The following is a 21883-nucleotide window of genomic DNA, read 5'->3' as shown; positions in this document are numbered from 1 at the left end:
TGATATGCTGTTGTCTTCTACAAGTTCAAAGGAAGTAAAAGCAAGTCAATCTTTCTAACCAGAAATAATTCTTGTGAGAGTTCCACCAGCTAGAGGTCAGGTGGAAAGTTGGCCCAAACACGTTTTAAAAGTCCCTCCATCACTCAAGACCCACTAATTTTGAAGAATAAATGAGCCACAAATTCTTGTGACTGGCATACTCCATCACCGGTTGAGACGATGCACGGAAGGAGGAAGAGGTTGTGGCTGTCGCCATGGAGACGATCACGGTCGGTGGAGCACCTCCCCCTGCCTGACACGCCTCTTCAGCTCCTGCCAGAGCAGCTCGCGCTCCCGCGTCACCCCTTGAAGCATCCCGCTGTTCTCCTGTGCCCGTCGCGACAGGTACGGCAGCACATCGTCCACTGGGCCGTACGGGACATACTTGTAGACCGCATAGCCCATCTCTCCTGTTGATGGGGACGAAACGGAAGAACAGAAGGGAAACTCACTTTCAAGTTCAGTGAACACCACTACACTTTGACAAAACATCTAACATGTCATGACTACAAAGTCTGTTCAAACTTGATACGACTTCCTTTTGCTTTTTTTGACATCAGAACCTTTTTTTTTTTATATGTAGTAGTCAGAACTTGGTTGGACCATAAGGTAAATATATGATGGATTTGATATTTGACTAGATCTTTTCCTTCACATGACAAATACATTTACATGTATAATCAACCTTTCATTCACTATAAAAACGCAATGCCTTGCCGACTACATAAAAGATATTAACAAACACATGTCACATCTATTTATTAGACAACGTATGCATGTTTCACAGACAGATGTGCAGTCATTGTAAGCTGTAATAACTAGAGATACTATGAGTGGCAGCCTGCAGACAATCAACCTTTTGGAAACATACAAGTTGCTGCCATAACAATTACAGGGGGGGGGGGGGGGGGTTAAATTCGCGATCTTGGATTCCTGTACTGAACGGAGAAATGTGTACGCGTACGTTACATTCATATTGGCATCAGAGTCAATATTTTCGCGTGTTTTTAATTTCGCGAATAGCAGCTGACTCGTGAAATTCACGAAAATAAAAACCTCACGAAATATTCGGCGCATACAGTAATCTGCTTGCAGAACTCTCTGCAAAACCTGGGGAAGCTCACTAGTCCCAAGGGCTTTGCACAGATTCAACACCTGTCCAGAATGACACTCCAATAGAATAAACTCAATGTATGCGACACGAAGAAACACTATGCTAGCTGCATAGTCTACAGACTGCACAATTGTGCTCGTGTACATGTTAAGTTGGATCCATGATTCAACAGACATGGCAGAGTGCTCTCTTTCTTTTAATGATAGTGAATGGAGGTTGTTAAAGGTTGTCTAGAGCTCACCTAATGGAAAAGACACCTGGTCACACATCCCAAGAAGCTGGCCAAAGTACACCAGCCTATCCCTGGGACCAATGTCTAAATCTTGCATCCTGTAACAAACAACAAACAAAAAGAAGGGTAAAACTGCTGCCTCTGCAGCATAACAACAACAACAATAACATACAATTAAATTGCACTATATCTATCACACCTGATACTCTTGGTACATGAGAGCCTGCATAAGGCAAAGCATGCTGTGTACACATAATGCATGCTGCATCAGTGTCTTAAATCAGAATTGATTTCAGTTTTTAAAAGCATCTTTTCTTTTGTCTATGAGACAGCTGTGTGAAGTTTGTTATGGTTTTTTTTCATAGAGCATCAAAGAGAAATCATTCATAAGTCTTTACGGATTCCAATACAGCTAAATTCTTTAAATGAAGGAAGTAACAGAAAAAGGTCTGATCAATATCAATGCATAAGGGATTTTGTCATTGATGCCTAGTCGTTAAAGTGAGCTCTACTCGAAGTGCATATTGATTATGTAAAATCACATAGAACAGTGTAGATTTCATTCAGATAAGACATAAGGTGGGAACTTTAGGGATTGTTTAGTCTTTCACATGTTTAAAAAATCAGGGATACAAGTCATAATCATAATCATACAATTGTATGCATATCAGATGAGATAGTGATGTCATTGGCTAACAACAGTCCCAAAAGACTGAACACAAACTTTCCTATCATTTATTTATGTGCTTAACCCTGTTTTAACTGGGGGGGTCAAATTGACCCCACCCCTCGACGTTTCGCGCCACGATTCTGCAACGCGCAAAGATTTTGTCGCGTCGTTTCATGACTTTTTTCATTGAAGTCTCCCGCACATTTTGAGACCAAATTTGTGACGTCCAGGTACACCGTTCTGATGTTATGTAATGTTTTGCATACTGTAAAACATGATATATTCGCGGCACGAAATTTTCGCGAATTGGAACTGACGGCCTTTTTCGTGGCATGAAATTTTCGCAAATTACCACTGGCATTCAATGCATATGGTGTAAACAAGAAATTTCGCGTGCATTTTAATTTCGCGAATCTTGGCGCTTGAAAAATTCGCAAAATTAGAATGCACGCGAAAATTCATCTTTTAATTTTTTACAAGATAATTGTTTAATGTGTCTTGAGGAATTCTGACACATAAATTTAGCAATCCTTCAGTCTTTTTATTGGAGTTACAGGGGAAAATATGATTTCTTGCATAATTTTGCGTAATTAATTTACTAAAAATAGAAAATTAATATTTTTGTATTGTATGACCATGTAATCTTGTGGTTGACATCCGGCTCTATATTCAGGCAAAATTTTGCGGCAATCGCACCATCAGCAGCCGAGATCTGAAGGGGGGATCAAATTGACCCCTCCTCAGTAAAAACTTGGTCTCAAATAGCCCAGTTAAATAGGGGTTAATGACTTCAAAAAGGAGAATTTATATTCTTGGCACTAAACCATGCTAGAGTTATAATTATTCAGCATCGCTGATTTAATTTTCGCAGGGAGTCTTATGGCTGCTAAATTGATGACCTACAACTGTGATTTGAAGCCTACCATTTTGTACAAATATGATAATGGTTAAAAGTCCCACTGACCTTTGAACTGTGTGCTGAACAGTGTCCTCATTGTGCGAGGCCACCATTATGTTGATCTTGCGACCGGCCTGGATCAGATCCAGCACCGAATCCAGGCAGCGTGTGTAGCTCTCGTTGGTGGCATCGTACGTCGGGTTGACAGGGTCCTCGTAGCCGATGTCTGCCGCCCTCTTGCGCTCCTGGTCCATGTAGGCGCCGCGTACAAGCTTGGCACCAAAGTAGAAGTCCTCCCTCCGGGCTAGCTCCAAGTCGACACACATGGTGTTGTATGTTTGCTGGTGGGTCACAAGAGGTGTTTGAAAAATCATGTTAAGTGAAACCAATGAACCAAGTAGGCCTCTTGACAAGATTTTGGGATATATTCTACCAATAAAAACAAAAATAGTGAATGATAAATAAATGATAAATATGAAAGTTCATAAATACAAATGAATGATAAAATATGCAAATAAACAAATAACAAATTTATATCTTAATGATTCCTCTTTGATTTTGAAGTGATTTAGTTCCTCCCATTATGAAATCAATAATGCCATTACACAAAGATGTGAAGACCAATTTCCGTACAATATTTATTTTCTATACAGATCTGAATTTGGTCTTCATATCGAGTTCACACAAAATGCAAATCTTGGAGTGTTGGTAGCTCTGTTGATGTTGACAACTGAAATTTGTCTCCATCCATTATATCTCTGTCAACAGAGTACTTTGGCCATCTCATTAAATATGGTTTGGTTTTGTTTTCACATCACAGATTGTCCTGATAACCAAACTGTGTACCTAGGAAAGCATTTTACAAACATGGCATCCAAGGGGCAAGTTGTATGTGTCTTTTGAAGATTTTAACCACTGTGAGGCCATTACAATGATGCAAGACAGTCAGCAAAGTATGACAAATAGTCACAACACAAAGCTGTATGATTTCAGAAATATCAACAGACAACACATGTCATCTACAACATGATCACAAAGAATGGAGTACCAGTAGTAAGTAACGGGTGTGGCATGCGGCCTACCTTGAGATAGCACTGGTAGGTGTTGAAGATGATGGGATTGCTCTTGTTGAACTTCCGCATCATCTCCATGGTAAGGCGGCTGATGGCTGGCTGGAAGTAGGTCTGCTCCGCATCCACCATCAGACGGACATTCTGGTCTCGAGCACACTATGAAATAAATTAATATTTTAATTGAAATCTGAAGTTAATGGTTATCCATTAAATATAATTTTTTTTCCTATTCTTTTTATATATACCATCAATGACAGGAGCTTCAATGAATTAGAGAGTCACTCCCTGAAGTGTGGAAATTATTGAAGTATTGGATGACATTCGTGTTCCCTCTCTGAAGGAAATGGGGTAGGAGTAGATAAGTGTACAACATGGGAAGGCCCTCTTCAGGATCGTAGGATGAACATTTGGAAAAGTTCATTTACCTTTGCAAGTTCGTTGACCCTCTGCAGCATCCTCTTCATCTGCTGTTCCTCCTCCTCTGTCAGGGTGAACTGGAGGAGCTCTAGTTTGTCTCCCTGAATTATTGAAAAAACAAAAAAAAATAACACAAACAAGGTTTGGATTACTATGCCTGGAGAATCGGCATCTGTCGTCCCCTCCCTTCCATTCATGTTGGCAGCCCTTCTGGGTCCATTTGTTAGCACCCAAAAAAATGTTGGCAGTAGTTCTATGCTCTCCAGATGATGATGATGATGATGATAACTATATATTTTTTTATTTGTTCATTTATTCATTCATTTATTTATTTATTTATCTACAAACACATACACATCAAGTTGACAAGTTGATATCAAATTACCTAAAAGACTTTCAATAAAAGAGTCAGCACAATCCTTTGCATTCTTTCCACTTTATGGAACACTTCAAAGATATCTTTCTCAATGGGATACTTTGATCACTGATCAGCTGAGTGTTGGATCATTCTTGTGAATCTAATATTGTAATTTCTTTACCCTACAGGTCATCCTGTCAAACTATGTCGTCTATCAAACACATGTCCTTTGAGAATCTCCTCTTTCCAACCACCATGCTCACCAACAACAGTATGCCTAGATAAAACACATCAGGCAAACTTCAAAGGGAACTCACTCCATAAGAATAGTTCTGTCTTATGAAGCTGCAAGAGATATCTGAGGTGATGATGTCATCCCATCGTCCCAACTGTAACATGTGACTGTTATCACTACCAGTACTTCATCACAGCATGAGAAAGTCTGAAAATGCATGATATTACTCACTCATTAAAGTCAACCTTAACATGATTGTGGACCCCTCCCCCAAACAGTGTGCACTTTTAAGTTCCTCATACCTCTAGTCTTGGAGCCTTGAGGATCTTAGACAGCTTGAGGTCAGGCTGGACAAGGCACTCCCAGTCTAGCAGGTCAATGCAGCTAAAAAGACAATAATAAAAAAGAAACAAACAGAATTAAGAACATACAATTCTACCATGTTCATAATGCTGCAAGAATGTCTTGGCATACTGCTTCACACAGCTAAAAGGCACAACAATTTCAAAACTGACATCGAAAAACACAAAAATACTTGGTGATGCAAGAATGACTATAATGTGATAAACCACAACATCTTCAAACTTAAATGTGTGTAAATGACAGCTCCATGTATGCATTCACATTTCCCCTGTCTGATCCTGATTTTGATGGCCAATTTACACCTCAAAAAGTAAGCATGGGAAGCGCTACATCTGTTAATCAGATTGTTGTGTAATGATACACAAAGTAGTCACTATCCCCTTCCAATCCACTATGATGACCGAATATGTCACTTCACTTCCAGCCAGTCAATGACCCCTACCAATACTGCTCCACCTCCAGTGAGTCATACGACCTTTATCATCCCTGCAGTATACAAAAGTCTTGTACATCTAGCCATCTAATTCATAACCAGGTTGAGTCAAACCCAAACATCCTGCCCTTTCCCCATCAGTTACTTAGAATTGTTGATGAATCTAAATCCAAGAATACTACCTCTTTTCTAAAACCAGTCCCACCTTTGTTTCTATTACAACTAGAGTTTTGCTCAATTGGAAACCCTTACTTAATATGAAGACTCCACCCCATTCACCCTTTCATAGTACAATGTATGTCAACCAATGTGTATCATTTAATGTATGAAGAGAAACGTATCATTGGAAAGGACTTGCAATCTGCAGCTCAAAGAGAGGAGATCGCTCCCAAACACCTCTCACAATGCTCTCCAAAATATACTTAACTGTCTGCCATGATACTTCATTGAATATACTTCTGTAAACTAATAAACTTGTCCCAATACACAACAATATCACTGTTGGGGTGACAAAACCCTGTATCTCAACAATGTCAAATGTTCAGGAGAGCAAAAAAACATGGCAGCCAAAAGCGCTTTGTGAAATGGGATCGCCTTTTCTTTGACATGCCAAGGTGGCTTTTTTTTTTTGGGGGGGGGGGGGTAAGACTGCTATCAAAGATTTAGACAGGACATTACTCAACTGATTATCTGACAATAAATCCAGAAGAGTGATTTTCACCAAAATTTGAGATACAAGGTTCTATCACCCCAGCAAAGATATATCTATGCCATATACCCATTATACATTTGTACATGAAATAGACATCTTTGCTCTTAAATGTACATTCCAGTGCATCTAAAAATGTAAACAACTGCTTCATCAAAGTATCACCCAGCTTTCACTACAATCTGCTAGACTCTTAACCAGTCTCTTCATTTTAATCTTGATCTAATACTGGTATATTAATCTCTCTCAGCCATCCTTTAGAGGTCAATCTATTTTGTACTATCCATTCTTCCAGTCTGCAGCTATACTGCTTAAATGGTAATATGTCAGTATAGCTGGTATGTACACACTTCCTTGCATAACAACAGAGCTTATCACACACTGGTACACAGACAGAAAAGACACACACACACATGACAGAGCTTTCTCCTGCATGACATCACACAACAGGGGATCACATGCCCTATATGGGTTTTTACTGTGTTCCAAGAGAACGGTAGCAGTATTGCCGTACTGTCTACCTTTCCCTTTGTCCCAACTTCACATGCCCTTCAGATATCAACTCTTACTAAACAGATCACTAAGATGTGAAATATAGATGGCAGTATGTAAACACAATACAGCAAGTAAAACTGTGTTTGTGACAGACAGTAAAGACAGAGACCATCTGTCATTGTGAATACACATATGCACACACACATACAGACACACACACAAAAAGACATGAACAGACATACGCGCACACACACACACACACACACACATATACGCATCTATGGTGGAAATCGAAGACATGAATCTGGTCCACCGAGGACTCATTCGTATATTAGCATACAACCGCGGACTTATTACAGTAATGTTAATCGAGGACCTACAAACATACAAAAGCACTGTCTGGAACGGTCTGTGAAGCGAGGACGTCTTCGGTTCACTGGGTGTCCTTGGTTTAAATGTAAAGTTCATGTGTATGTCCTCATTTTCCACCATGGGTAAGTGCAGACACACACACATAAAGATACAAAGACCTTCTGCCAATGTATCACAGGCTCATAGTCATTGTCAATCATCACTCGTCAAAAAGGGAAAATTGAGTCAATACAAAAACTTTGTGGTATTCAAATAGAACTGGTGACATGAAAAAAAAACAAAAAACAGATGAGTACAAGATTGCAGCACTGACCTAGATGCTCAGAGTTCACGCAACCATCTCTTACAATGAATTCTGATGGACAAGCTGAAATGGGCCGTATCATAGGAGATGGATAGCATTGGCTGGTACATTTCATCACATTGATCTTTGCCCCTTTCCCCTTCCTGAAAGGAAAGTCACGGACCCCTATGAAAACCATGCAACTCTGCTAGTCAGGGTGTTTCACCCCATGATGTGGAATTCAATTCAATTCAATTCAAGGATCTGCACCACTCACCCATCTTTGTCGGCGTCGACCCACGTGAACCACTGTCCACACTCGTCCCGCGAGGTGATGCCCATGAATTCCAGCTCGGAGACGAAGCGGTCCCGGGTCAGGAGGTGAGACAGGAGGTCGACGTGCTGGTCCTCCTCCTCACCCATCATCCTCAGGAACATCTGACGGGTGCGTGTGATCACCTCCGACAGATTCAGCTGGACACGATGCAAAAGAGTCACAAGGGAAAGATGGGACTCAGGTTAGGTTCATTGCAGAGACTTACCCTAAAGCATGCAAACTGTGTTTCTCTCATTCTCATGGACACTATGGTAACTGTCATGGATCCTGGTATATGTCAAATAAATAATGTTTGCGTGCATTTTAATTTGGTGAATTTTGCGAGAGCCAAGATTCGTGAAATTAAAATGCATGCAAAAGTTCTCTACTTCGATATATGCACTGAATGCCAGTGGCAATTCGCAAAAATTTCATGCCAATTCCCCAAAATTTTGTGCCACAAAAAAGGTCATTGGCTCCAATTCGCAAAAAATCTGATGCCATGAAAATATCTTGCTCTACAGTGGGTATTGCAGAATCCATATCTCAACTGATGGATGAATTGCCCTACATCGATATAAATAAGCACCAATTATTCAGTGTTGTAGCATAGTAGCCGTGATAAAAATCATGGGCATATTTACTTGGTTTGGACTCAAACCAACCCTACTACTATAAGGGATAAGAACCAACACCGGCTATGAGGTGGAAGCCTGTTAGTCTAGCAGATACAACACCAGTCTCGTAATCAGGAGATTGTTGGTTCAAGCCCAACCTGAGTATGTGTGTATACAATGGTTATGTATATAATACATTTGTATGATTCTTATCCAAAGTACTATACTACAACACTGAATAAGCGGTGCTTCTCTGCATCAATTTAGGACAATTTGTCAATCAGTTGCAATAAAAAAACAACTTGGCGCAAGAATGAATTAATTCTAATGTGCTATCTATCAATTTTTTCCACGTTACACTGCTGCAACGATGACAAATTTCGATGCATGTACGATTAATCTTTATACAAATGAGAGTAAACAGATGTTGCATACCCTCTTACAATGACAAAATTGACATGATATATGCCAACAGAAGTACCATCATGCGTCACTTAATTCCACTTGACAATGTATTAAATGTTTGTTTGTTTGTATTCTTAATTCTTTCACTCTCCCCCATATACTAGTAGTCATGAGTTATTATTTCTATCATGCTTTGGATTAACCTTCAATTTCTACCCTTATGAATATGGCATATCAAAGTCTAGCTGCACTTAATTTATTTCAACCACAAAAAACAATATACAAACATACAAAGAAAGCAAAACCAGATGTGAGCTACTATTGTAAATCATTCTTTTACATGTTACTTAAAATATCAGCATATACAGAGAATGCAAGTTCCCTCATTTCTGCAGTTTTTGTTTGTTTGTTCCTTTCTTTCTTTCTGGCCATTCATCTGTCATTGACTTAGTCATATCAAATTTCCTCAGTTGTGTCTAAAATTATCTCTGACACATTAAGGCTATCAATAGGCACAATAAAAATGGACACCTGGACAGGTTTCAACCTGGCAGACTGGGACTTTTAATAGTCACAACCTGAGAAGCATTAACCCATTGAGGATGGTTTGATTTTGCTACGACACGCATTTCCCATAGACACCTGCCCAAGTATACTCGGGACTCGTCCTCGACAGGTTAAGAGTCTGAAACTCACCAAGATCTGAGGTCTTCCCAGCGCCGTCAGCTTGATAGCAGTGAAACCATCGTCTGATGTTGCACCTATTTACAACATAAAGACATATTATATTCAGAATACGGTGTTGTCTACTGATGTATTGCAGATTCTGATATTCAGAGTAACATCATGGCCCTCCCCTCTTTTATGGGAATAATTTGTATTATTATACAAGATATCTACCTCCACCAAGGAAGTTATATCTTTTCGGGCATTGGCCTGTCTGTCTGTCTGTTTGTAAAATATAACTCAAAATGGTATGAACAGATTGAGATTAAATTTTCAGGAAAAAACTGATAGTGACACATGGATCAGACGAATCAATATGGGTAGTGATCTAGATCACTGTGGGGATCCAGGAATTTTTCGAATTTTTGAAGGATTCTTTGTCAATGGAAAATCACAATATGGAAAGGAATGAGCAGCTTGGCAGATGTCTGCACTCTCCAAGTACTTTTCTAGTTTTTTTTTCTTTTATTCTACTCTATTCATTATTGAACTCTTCTTTTGCCACGGTGTAAACCCCCTGTGTGCCTCATTGCTGAGACTGCAACGCATGCATGCCTTTTTAGAACAAAGCTACGGCTATGACGCCATAACACTACTTATTGATCAGTTTGTGAGCGGTTAGCATTTGATCAAAATATGTGAAGTTGGCAAGCTGTTGAAGGAGTCGGGGTGCGAATGTGGCTCACAGACAGTCAAAACTAACTAGATAGCAATGCAGAATCTCACTATAACCCTAGGTATGTAGTACAATTAAACATAAGTCAAAAGGGGCCTGACTTTTCCATGCTAGCAGAATCTTCGTCAGAGGCAAAATGACAAACAGGCATGGGAAGCAATGACATTATTATAAGGACTACACACAACAAGAACAGTCAGGGGAGGGCTAGGGACACAGAACAAAGAAAACAAAAGGGAGGGTTGGAAGTCATCGGCAAGGGGCCCAACAGGTAAAGGGAGGGGGATTAAAGCAGGAGGGTGGACAGATCCTTAAACATTGTCAAACTCACCTGCTACTCTGATGCAATTCATCAGGGTCTCTAGGTTGTCGTCACATTTCTTCTCGTCAGTGTAGAAGTAGGTCCTGGCGCTGGAGACGCCCTCGCGGCGATCTCCAAACTCGCGATGGGCCTGGAACTGTCTCAGATGCTTGCTCTCATCTATGGGAGAGGCCAACAACCAAAATGACACTTTTTTTTTTCTGAATCATCATTGAAAATGCTACACATCAAGTAGGTTTGCTGTGTAGAGTGGATTATCTATTTCGTTACCTGATTATATTGTTAACCAGATTACCTGAGGTCAGACCATTCCCTTGCATATCTCTGGATTGCAAATGCAGGTCCCACTCAAGTCAATACACATCTTTTAATGTCCTTGTAAAATGTTCAACATGTGAGAGCACTCTCATTTAGCAAAATATCTGATTTGGCAAATCATCCCATCTCTCCCAGGATATTCATATCACAGGATTAACTGGTATCATCTTACACCAGATTAACTGAAAGATGCCTCACCATCATAAAAAAAGAAAAAGAAAAAAAAAGAGTGATACCGTTCCATGCCATCTCTGGTTTACCAGATAAGGCTGGTTATGCTACAGTACCATCAAACCTTGAACATTGAGTATGACTCAGAACTATCATCATAATGACGTTTTCAGCATTTTTAGACATTCGCTGCATCACCAGAACCATGATATAATGGATTAAATGCTGTATGCTTCACAATATGGACCAGCTAACCAGGTGATCGATAGAAATATCTGAATTTTTGTTAACCATTCTACCTTCAACATCTTTCCAAATGCAACTTGTCTGATATGTTGAGAAAAATGATTACTGTATAGTGACTTTACAGATTTCTACAAAGTTTAAGTCAGAATCATTTTGGTTGACTGTCAAGTCAACTTACAACTGCACTTCTACTCTGTTGTTACAATTGTAATGTATTATATCATATGTCCCTGTCCTATAGTGTCTGAAGTTGTTTCTTGTTTTAGAATATACTTCATAAAAGAGCTTCACAGGGCATGTAACATTCACAGGTGAAGCTATTAAAATCTACTATAAATACGAGATCAATTTTTGGCTCATGGCATATGGAATGCCAAAAAGGTGTTAATTCTAATGTAATATGAGATACCCTAGTGGTATGACTGATCTTCACAAAAGTGACAAAGAAGGAACACAGTCAGAGAAGAAAAGATGAGAAGTTCTACAAAATCACCAAAACTCAAGCCAGAGGATATCCATCACCTGCAGCTTAGGAAGATTTTTACCCCAAGTAGTGCATTATTTTGGGACTACAGCATAAAATCAGAGCCAACATGTTCAGATATTGACGGAAATCATATGTTTTGTTTTTGTTTTTTTTTTTTTAATCATTTTTTTTTTGGGGGGGGGGGCACCATAAACAAGCTTGTGATTATATGGTAATCTCAATGCATTTCAGGTTTATATACCTAGGTACTCTAGGAGGCTTGATTAGATACAAATATGACAACAAAATTTAACAAATAAGCACTCTTAGCACAGCCACACGACTCAGGGTGTTACTCTAAATGCGCTAAAAGTTGCCAAATTTTACAGCCTTCAATGTGTTGAAACATGCTTGATATTCTCATTGTCTTTCCATTTTGACTGTTAATGTTCTTACTAATCCATTTCACTTATTTCATCTTTTTAATCTTACTCTTGGGGTAAAAATTCTTCTCTATCCATTCCCAAAGTATATGCGAGGAAAATGCAGAGGATACATCCAGCCCCCCCCCCCCCCAGCACAAGGAAAGAAAATAGCATTATATATTGATGATGTGTGAGACAGTACTAATGTGGTCAGTAACCTAAAAGCTACAACATGACATCTACATATCTCAGGAAAATACAGGAGTACAGATCCAATATCAGTCTAAAGAGATGTATTCAAGGCAGACCTCATACCAACTGTGACACAAACTCTATCAGAAATCTAAATATGCTTGAAGATGTATCACCGTTAAGAGACCTGCATGATTATAGACCTGTATGTTATGCACATATTAGAAAGAGCCTGTCATATTAATGACAGAAAACATAACATCCTTTCCTACTCAGCAGTACACATCCTCTAACACTACACAAGTGCAGTACACATCATACATACATGTACACATACAGGGACTGTCCCCACAAAACACTTGGCAGAATTCTACCATTTGTTCAAAACACCCCCCCCCCCCCCGCAAAATCTTAAATAAAAACAAACTAACTAACAATATTGACAAATCATGATCATGTTGACAAAAATCCTATTCGCGGTGAGCGCTCAGAAAAAGCCCACAGGAAACCAGAAACTATTCCTGTTGTAGGTGACTTGCAAATGTCAATGGAATAAAAAGTATCAATGTCACGAGTGATGAAATATGAAGGCTGCAACCACTGTGCAGAAATGAGAAATCACACCATTAATCATGGCAACTCTGATTTCTTTTTGTTTTGTTTTGTTTTGTTTTGTTTAGCTTTTTTTTTGGCATAACCCATATCGGAGAAAGACTAGATGGAACCAGCTGAATTAATTATCAATATCTCACCAAAAAAAAAAAAAGAAGAGAGAAATGTTTCTGAAACTTGGTAGGCTAATGGCTAAAAGTGAGAGGCATTTTAACCCATTGAGGACTGACTGATTTTACTACAACACGCATTTCCCATAACACCTGACCAAGTGTACTCAGGACTCGTCCTTAACAGGTTAACTGTGACATAATGCTGCAGCAATAGCCGCTAACAAACGGAACTTCCCTGGCTCCACCAGCCAATCTCTTTGTGACATACTACATGCATATGCGACAAATACATGTTGTATTTTGCGAGGTTTCTATTTTCACAAATTTTGCGTGTCAGGGGCCATTCGTGAATTTAAAAACATTTTAAAATATGGCGTGAATGCATACATTTTTCCATTCAGTAATGTACTCCATAATCACAAATTTAACCACTTGCAAAATTGTCAGAAAGTCCCGATTCGCGAAAAATTAGACTTGCTATTTATAGCGTATACAGTACATGTACAGCACAGACTGCAGGGCTTTCTCCCTGACTCCATTCCACCCATTCCCACTGGAAAAGGCTCTCCAGTGGTTTGATCACTGCATAACATACAAATACTGTGTTACAGAGCTGTTAGCCAGAGAGATAGTCATAGAAATACTGTAAAAGTGGAAATTTTCGCGGTGTTGAAAATTTCGCGCATTTCGCGCAACGAGAAGTTAATGCAAATATTTCTGCGTGCTATTATGTTCCAGTACCTGATGTCTTGATTCCGCCAAATTAAAAACACGCTAAAGTCTTCTGGCACTGTCAAGCGCGAAAAATTAGTCATGCGAAAATATCCACTTTGACAGTAGTGCATTAAAGCATATGTAAATGATCTACTACACACAAGAAGCAATAAAAGAAAAAAGGTAGTGTGGAGGGGAGGCAAAGAACTAGCATGTTTGCAGCATTTGTGGGTATAGTGTGAAATCAAAAACAAAACATGCAGTGCTCTGGACATTTCTTACTGTACTCAGCTTCAGCTTCAATTTCTGAATATTGTAGGGGAAAAATAAAGGGTTGCGGCAAACGAGGAAAAGGAACAAAATCAAGCAAAATGCGTGCCATCATGGCAAAGTAATACACGTGAATGAGAATATGAATGCAAACATACACGCCCACACACACACACACACACACACAAACACTCACATACATGTATACATATAAAAAGAAAACTTTTGAAATGGGCAAAATTGCAGGATTTTTTTCTCATTTTTATATATTTGGTGTTTTCTTTTGAGGATGCAGCTAATAAATTATGTGTATAATTTTGAAGCCAGGAGGAAGGGGACTTTTAAAATAAGGAAAGTCCATCCTAATATTACAGTAGCATGTACCGGTATGTTGCTTTGTATGATAAAAGAAGTTATATCATATGAACTGATAAGTATAAAAAGTAAGACCAATTGGCAACTCTGTGTGACGTAATTGTTGAGCAGCTCTCCATTTGTTTTGTACACAAAATTTCACAATTTCACAATTTTTCATTTTTCTAAAAAATATTTACACACAGACAGAACTTAAACTGCATTTGTACACGCAAGCACCTATTACTCTTAACATCTATGGGTGCGTTTATAAGATTTTGTGGGCCTAGAATCACTGTTTTGAATCACTGTTTCAAATCACACTTTCGTCAGGAGAGCGTTTATAAGATTTTTTCTCCGAGTGTGTTGGGGCTCTCGCTCAAACTGTGCCATTGCGCAACTCACTCTGCGCAGTTTTTCCTCGGCATAAGATCAAACAGGGTGCGCGCAAGGCATTGTGACGTCATTATAAACAGTGTTTGCGATCGCGGTTGCGTTTATAAGATTTTTGAAACACTGATTCTACAGAAACACTGTTTGTAAATGCACTATTTTGTGCGTTTACAAACAGTGTTTCAAAACACTGTTTCAAATCACGGCGAGCGTTTATAAGAATTTTTTTCGAGCTAGAATCACTGTTTGGCCAGAAACAGTGTTTCAAAACACTGTTTCTGGCCAGAAGAAAAATCTTATAAACACACCCTATGTCACACACAATTTCCAAGTTGCCTTGGTCTCTAAGTATGAGTTCACAGCTTTTTAAAATGTTTATTTTTGTTCCCCATTTTTCACTGTTCTACTTTTCTGAATCTTTTATTTTCATGCAAAGCAACATTATATCAGGATGGAATTCATCTCTAATGAATATAGGCAAATCACATGCAAATCTGGTCACACAGTGTCATGCATTCAACTGTAGGGTACCAAAATGGGTCAACAAAAAGCAAATTTTGAGACCAGTCTAAAATCTGACAACCATATGCCTTACTGTACATAGACAATGGTGAGGAAGCATAGGAGATTGTACTAGTAGATGTAATCTATATACTCTATTGCCAATAATATGCTGTGCAGTAATTGGTCTGCATAGCATCATTCAGGGCATAGTGCACTACACAACACACACATGTCATCAAGTATATGGATTTATCAATGTTTTGGAGTTTTTATGTACCAATACCATGTGTAAAGCATTGATATCAATATCAGCCTAATGGACCACTGTGTAAATCATATATGACCAAGATTAGACTTTGTGACATTTATGGTTGGGATAATTTTTTATTTTTATTTTTGGAGGAATATTAAACATGTACACATGTACTGTATATCAGGTACTGTTTCAAGCCACTAGTGATATCATGGATACAGTGTAACTCAGTGACAGAAATAACAGTATTCTTTTTTTTTTTGGTGCTGTGATATTCTTGCCACAGTCTCTCATTGCATGGTATATTTGGTGAATTCATTTCAAACAAAGCCTGCATTCAACATGCTTGACTAAGTACAATGAGTCGCCCTTTGCAAATTTCTGCAATAGACTCATTTTTGTATGCAGGGTCCACACATGAAATAATCCCACAGTACTCACTATAACTGTATTGTACAGAACCTTTGCAGTCAAAAAAACAACACAGCTTGCCTTCCTCTTTCTGCGCATTTAACTGCATGAATGTTCAAGGAGCTTTTTATGGATAAAGTGACAGGAACAAAGAGAAATACAAACCTTCTCCCTCTGCTCCGGATATGCATGACCTGAAATGAAAGAAGACAAAAGGAAGAATACTATTACGTTTCACCTGACAAACACATCACTGCATGGCTGATCTGTGAGCAGTGAATCTTACAAGAATTGCTGGAGCAGCTTATAATGCTAGGTAAAGGCAGAATACAGCTGAAAACAATTCATGGGCACAAACCAAAAAGGAAAACCAAAAGTGATGCCTCGGCTGCATATCACTACAAAAAGGATGAGCAGAGTGTTTTACGATGTACACTGTAAGTTCAGTGACGTTTTGACTTTTGACCCTGTCAACATCACCAATATTAAAACCTGACCAGCATCTTAATTAGGTGGTCTACCTGTCGTGTGTGTGTTTGGTGGTCGTATACATGCAACTCAAAGCTGTGGAAAGTTATTGAGAGTACACTACGATACTAAGGAGTACAGGGCTTTCAGAGCATTTCGCTTGAATCCACAAGCTACTCAGAACCTCTTGAAGCATGTCACTCACTGTTTAATTCTACAACAGACCTTTAAAGCATACACCAGTGGAATTGTTTATTCCTTCAAAGTAAATCCCAAAGCAGAAAGAAGTTATAAGGACTGACAGATCTATGCACGCCTGCCTGTGCAAACACAAAAATGGTATTTGTATACATGTTAATTTCTTTCTGGCAACATTCAAAAGGCTATTTACTTTGATGAAATTTGCTATTCATCACAGCCATTAGTTGTGGTTTTTTTTTTCATGTTTTTTTTTTTTGCTTTGTTAGTTTGTTTGTTCAGGGGTATTTTTTGAGCGTGGTATGCTTCCTTATACAGTCCTACCTCGGTTAAATCTAGCCATTACTATTCTGAACCTCTTTACTATCTAGACATGGGCCGACACACAACTGTTCTTCGCATGTTCATGTATGCTCATCACAAAACTTTATCAAACCCCAAACCAAGACACCAATTATTGCGCAAATACGAGGCAATTGAAAAACACCCACCAACTAAAAAATAGTGGAACAATATCATCCACAATGCCACCAATACAAGGAACGGCATGCAGCTCATCTGGTCAGGGAGATGGCAGAGAGAGAGAGAGGCCTCCAAGGTTTGATTATATTTGTTTGTCAACAAACTCAAAGAAACAAAGACCAATAAGAATGCTTACTCCATCTCAACATCCACAGCTTTGTTGTGTGGAATGTCCTCCTCCACGCTGTAGTCCAAGATGGCACCCACTCCGTAGCGGTTCAGCCTCGCCACTAGGGGCTGAATAGAAGGCTGGTCCTCCCCAGCTACAAAGTGACCATAGAAAGTGGCCTTCATCAATGCCTCGAATAGCCGCTTGCCCAGCATCTTCCTAGACAGGGACAAAAGCTGGAGAAGAAATTTGATATTAAAAAGCAGAGAGAGAAAGCCGATACTTTCTGTATGAGTGAATGGGTCAGAATCTAATGTGTACATCAGTTAGTTTCCCAATCACTTCCTACATTGCATTTGATATGGCATCTTTCAGAACTGTACCAAAGAGGTAGTATTACCTCCTTGTCTGTACCCACTTGACTGCAAAGTAGTGACTTGATATAAAACCAACGTGTGTTTTACTCATCCCTAAATATAGTCCAATATTTGTATACATACAGACTGTTCCCCGAACTACGAAGTAACTTGCACCATAGGCCACCATTGAAGCACTTTTCAAAGATCTCCTTCTCTTTTAGTTTTTGAGTCAACAACACTAATGTGTAATCTCATCAATGAGCAGAATATTTTGTGTTTAAATTCAGAGCACATGTACGTATACTTGTACAATGTATTAAAGAATTGTCCAACAGACCCATGGAGTGATTAAAGTTTAAAGGGATGTACAGTGTAAGATCTCCTGCTTTGAGAATTATTGGCGTTTATGACACAAAAGTTGTTCCTGATAGGATCCCACTATGAATCAGTGTCTACTGCCATCAAGTGGCTATATCAAGTCCATCCCTACATGTGAATAACAAAAAAATCATTCTTTCAATCCCAAAATGCAGTTTGCCAAGTAATTTTGTAATTTTCTGTAGGATAATTCTAACAGCAGCAATGCATTTTTCTTTTAATATGAGTGGGACTATTGTCACTTTAATTGTGACATGATATTAATTTCTAGGAAACAAAATCGTCAACAAATGACCACACTTCTTTTTCCTACAACCTGGTATTTCACGTCACATGTACAACTGTATTGTGAGCCTGGATTTAAGCTGAACAAGAAAGAAATGATGGTGCTTCATATACTGTACATCACACACTTCCCTTCTGATCAGCAAACAATGACTGGACCCCCCCCCCCCCCCCAACTACAAACAGTGCAATGATAAGACCAGTTGTGCAGACATACACATACTTACAATTTAATCTCTGAATGAGATAACTGCCATACAATAGCTGCTTACACAAGATCAGCCTGGGGTGAATTCATGATAGATCTACTTGTAGATGTTTTTGTGTTGATATTTGCATTAATCGTCAGTTTGTTTGCTTGGTCAGTCTGCTTGTTTGACTTGTTTTGTTCTAATAGGAAATCACAAATCTTGTCCCAGTAACCTTAACATAATCAAGACATTAATAAAACCAATCCAACAACATTCTGGTTGGTATCTCTCATAGAATCTTGTGAGATGTACAATGTATGAACTGCTTTACCCACTAAATCCCATGCAAGCCACACTTTTCCAGCACCCTCTTTACATTTATGTATGCAACTTTACAATAAAAGTCATGTGATTTGGTAAACAATACATTTAACAGTCATTGTCTAATACCACCGTGTCCATTACTTTGGATCTCAAGACGAAAGTAGCCATTGCTGAGGTACGATAAAAGCATTTTACACAGCTGTACTACGATTTTAATCACGAGGAAAGGGATATCACTTATTCAAATATCAAACTCTTGTACCAGTGCCATTTTCTTCCTCAAGTAGTCATCTATTGACTCATGGCTGATTATAGGAGGGCAGGTCTTTCTTTATGCTGAACATTAATTTGATTAATTTGGATTTACACTACATCTATTAGGGGAGAAACACAAAGCAGAAAGTACAAATGAGTTTTTGTTTTTGTTTCTTTCCAATTTCATGTTTTGATAGTGCTGGTGTGAACAAAATGTGGATCTTTTGTGTTTGGGAGATGCCAGTAATTTACAGAGATTTTTGGCATTTTCATCCTTCTTCATCTCATGTCTCAAATACTTATAATTTGTGTTTTAATCTTTTATACCTTTTAGAACCTATTACCGTAGTTATGGGATGGGTAAACTCGGCCCCCAGCACACGCATTACAAGTGGCCGAGTTTACCCGCTAGGCCGAGTTTACCCATAAACTACAGTATACAGTGGTTGTACTGTATTGCCTATGGTGGTGTATAAGTAGAGACGTGGTGTATTTAAAGACATGTTAAAAGCTCAATTCATATATTCAGGACAGTTGTTTGGGAGATAACAAGTTACAACACCATATCTGATCTGACATGCACCAGAAACAGCGCAAGTACTGAACTTGAAATCATCCACTGCTTTGATTTTCATAAAAAACAAAAACAACGCCAGAATAAAGAAAAAACAGTAATAGTGACCAATATACAGTATGTTCAGGCAATGCCCACCTATATAGTTTAGCTTCAATAGAAATTTCATTGCATTTTTTTTTCCCCGGGGGGAAGGGGACACACCATAACCACATGCACATGTTCTCCGGCCATGTCCAATACCATTTCTTTGGAAGCACAAGGTACGATAATACGCCAGAGGCGGACTGTACCAGACTGGAAGAAGAAGAAGAAGAAGACTTGGTATTGCGTAATTGCATGATTTTTCATCTTGCATCTAGTGACTGGTGTACATTTATTCAAATTGCTTAATATTAGAATTAGGCCTACTAAGTACTACTAGAATCTACCCTTGACAGCCTACACAGCACTTAGGAGCAAAGGAGCGAGTCACGCATAATCACCTTTTTGTTGTGCTTTATGAGGAACTCGAACTGGCATAGTTTCAAGACTAGCGCTGCTCTGCATATTTCTGCCGTTGTCTTACTCCGATATGCGGTGACAGGACAAGAAAATGAAAGGCTCTTCTGAGAAGTACAATCCACCTGGGCTTGTTCTTGAATTTGTTCCTTGCTTACATCACCTTCAACTCCAACGTTGGCAAGACCCTGACCTTCACGTCTGTTGTCGAGTTCAACTTTTGTTTCCAAGTTCGTGGCGGGAACGCTCTTATATCTCAGCCTGATGTTAGAGTCTGTACTTCTCATACACGGATGTAAAATTCCAGATCCATGTTTAAGGTTCCAGAAAGTTTGGGGCAGGGCGCATCCACGTCGCAAAAGAGACACCACACGGCAAGCCATTTTGCCGTTGGTTATGGTTGGCTACTAGTACAAATGTGTGTACGAGTACGACTACGACACCGACCGAGCCGAGCGAGGCGAGGGGACCGGGCAAGTGGTAACCACGTTTTCAGTTCACCCCGGAAATGTCGTAACTCCAATCTACCTACTTCTTTTTTCTTTTCTGTTTTTACTCAAAAGATGTGAGTTACCAGTTATACCGTATGGATTTCCAAGTAATATCAAATGAATGCCTTGTTCCCACGTTACAATGTATGTGAAATGTCGCGAACAATGTCGTGAATGGTCAGTTGTGTAATCATAACAAATACATGCGCGAAGAGTACACACATACCGTCCCGCCGTCCAGATCCAGTCGCGTATCGCGCCATCCGCATCTAATTACTGTACTGCATGCACAGTGCCACAGTATGTGCAGTGGGTCAGTCCTTGAGTTGAGTCCTGCCGGTAGATTTCCGACAGTCTTTCGACAAGCACGAGTGACTTGATAGATGCTCCTCTTCGGTGCGTTGCAGCTACAAGAATATAAACTATTTCTCCTTTATTTTTGAGATACGCTGTGTACCTAGCTGGACATGATGCGTTCTCCAGACACTCGGCACGTCTCGCGTCGTAGTAAATTGGCAAGCAGTGCGTTCGGTACGTTCGTTCAGATCATAAACACATCGCCCTCGGATCAATGGAAGTCAGTCTGCGCTGCTGCCTAGCTAGCCTCATCATCTCATTGAGTGCATGACGTCAGTGACAGCTAGTTTTTGCACGCAGGATGTCAAATCAAGTTTTCATTGCATTACTATGAGTTTTGTCATCCCTGTTATAAAAAAACAGCACAATGAATAATTCAGGAAATGGATATTGTTAAAAAGATGATTATGATTTATTTTTGAGGTACAAAAACGATCACAAAAATACTCTGAGTGCTGCTGACCATCCATCGACGCTCTGTATTTTAGACTTGCAATATCATCCTCGCCATTCCAACGAGCTGATTGGTCCACAAAATGGGTGTGAGAGGGGATGGTGCTACGTTTGTTTGGCTTACTCAGTATGCTCTCGAGAATACGAGTGCATTTCGAAGGGCACCAAATTTCTGCACACGGCCGCGGAACGTTTTACAGCCGGGGGTGGGGTGTCAAGGTCA

At 39.4% G+C, this 21883-nt stretch overlaps 1 protein-coding gene across 1 annotated transcript; it reads right to left on the bottom strand.

Moving 5' to 3' along the window:
• Positions 1-264: 264 nt before the first annotated feature.
• On the bottom strand, positions 265-20714 carry LOC139735166 (proline dehydrogenase 1, mitochondrial-like). The gene is made up of 12 exons (XM_071645926.1): positions 20344-20714; positions 17520-17728; positions 16361-16389; positions 10763-10912; positions 9726-9790; positions 7969-8165; positions 5339-5420; positions 4452-4544; positions 4036-4182; positions 3020-3294; positions 1395-1483; positions 265-449 (listed from the first exon to the last, which is right to left on the bottom strand). The coding sequence occupies exons 1-12, from the start codon at positions 20644-20646 to the stop codon at positions 265-267; spliced, it is 1824 nt and encodes a 607-aa protein (XP_071502027.1). The 5' UTR covers positions 20647-20714.
• Between the last annotated feature and the right edge of the window lie 1169 nt (positions 20715-21883).

This window comes from Diadema antillarum, unplaced genomic scaffold (genome assembly GCF_040938485.1).
Source record: "Diadema antillarum isolate AM-2024a unplaced genomic scaffold, OU_Dant_1.0 seq00000565_RagTag, whole genome shotgun sequence".
Taxonomy (NCBI): Eukaryota; Metazoa; Echinodermata; class Echinoidea; order Diadematoida; family Diadematidae; genus Diadema; species Diadema antillarum.
This window is presented reverse-complemented; position numbering and strand designations above follow the sequence as displayed.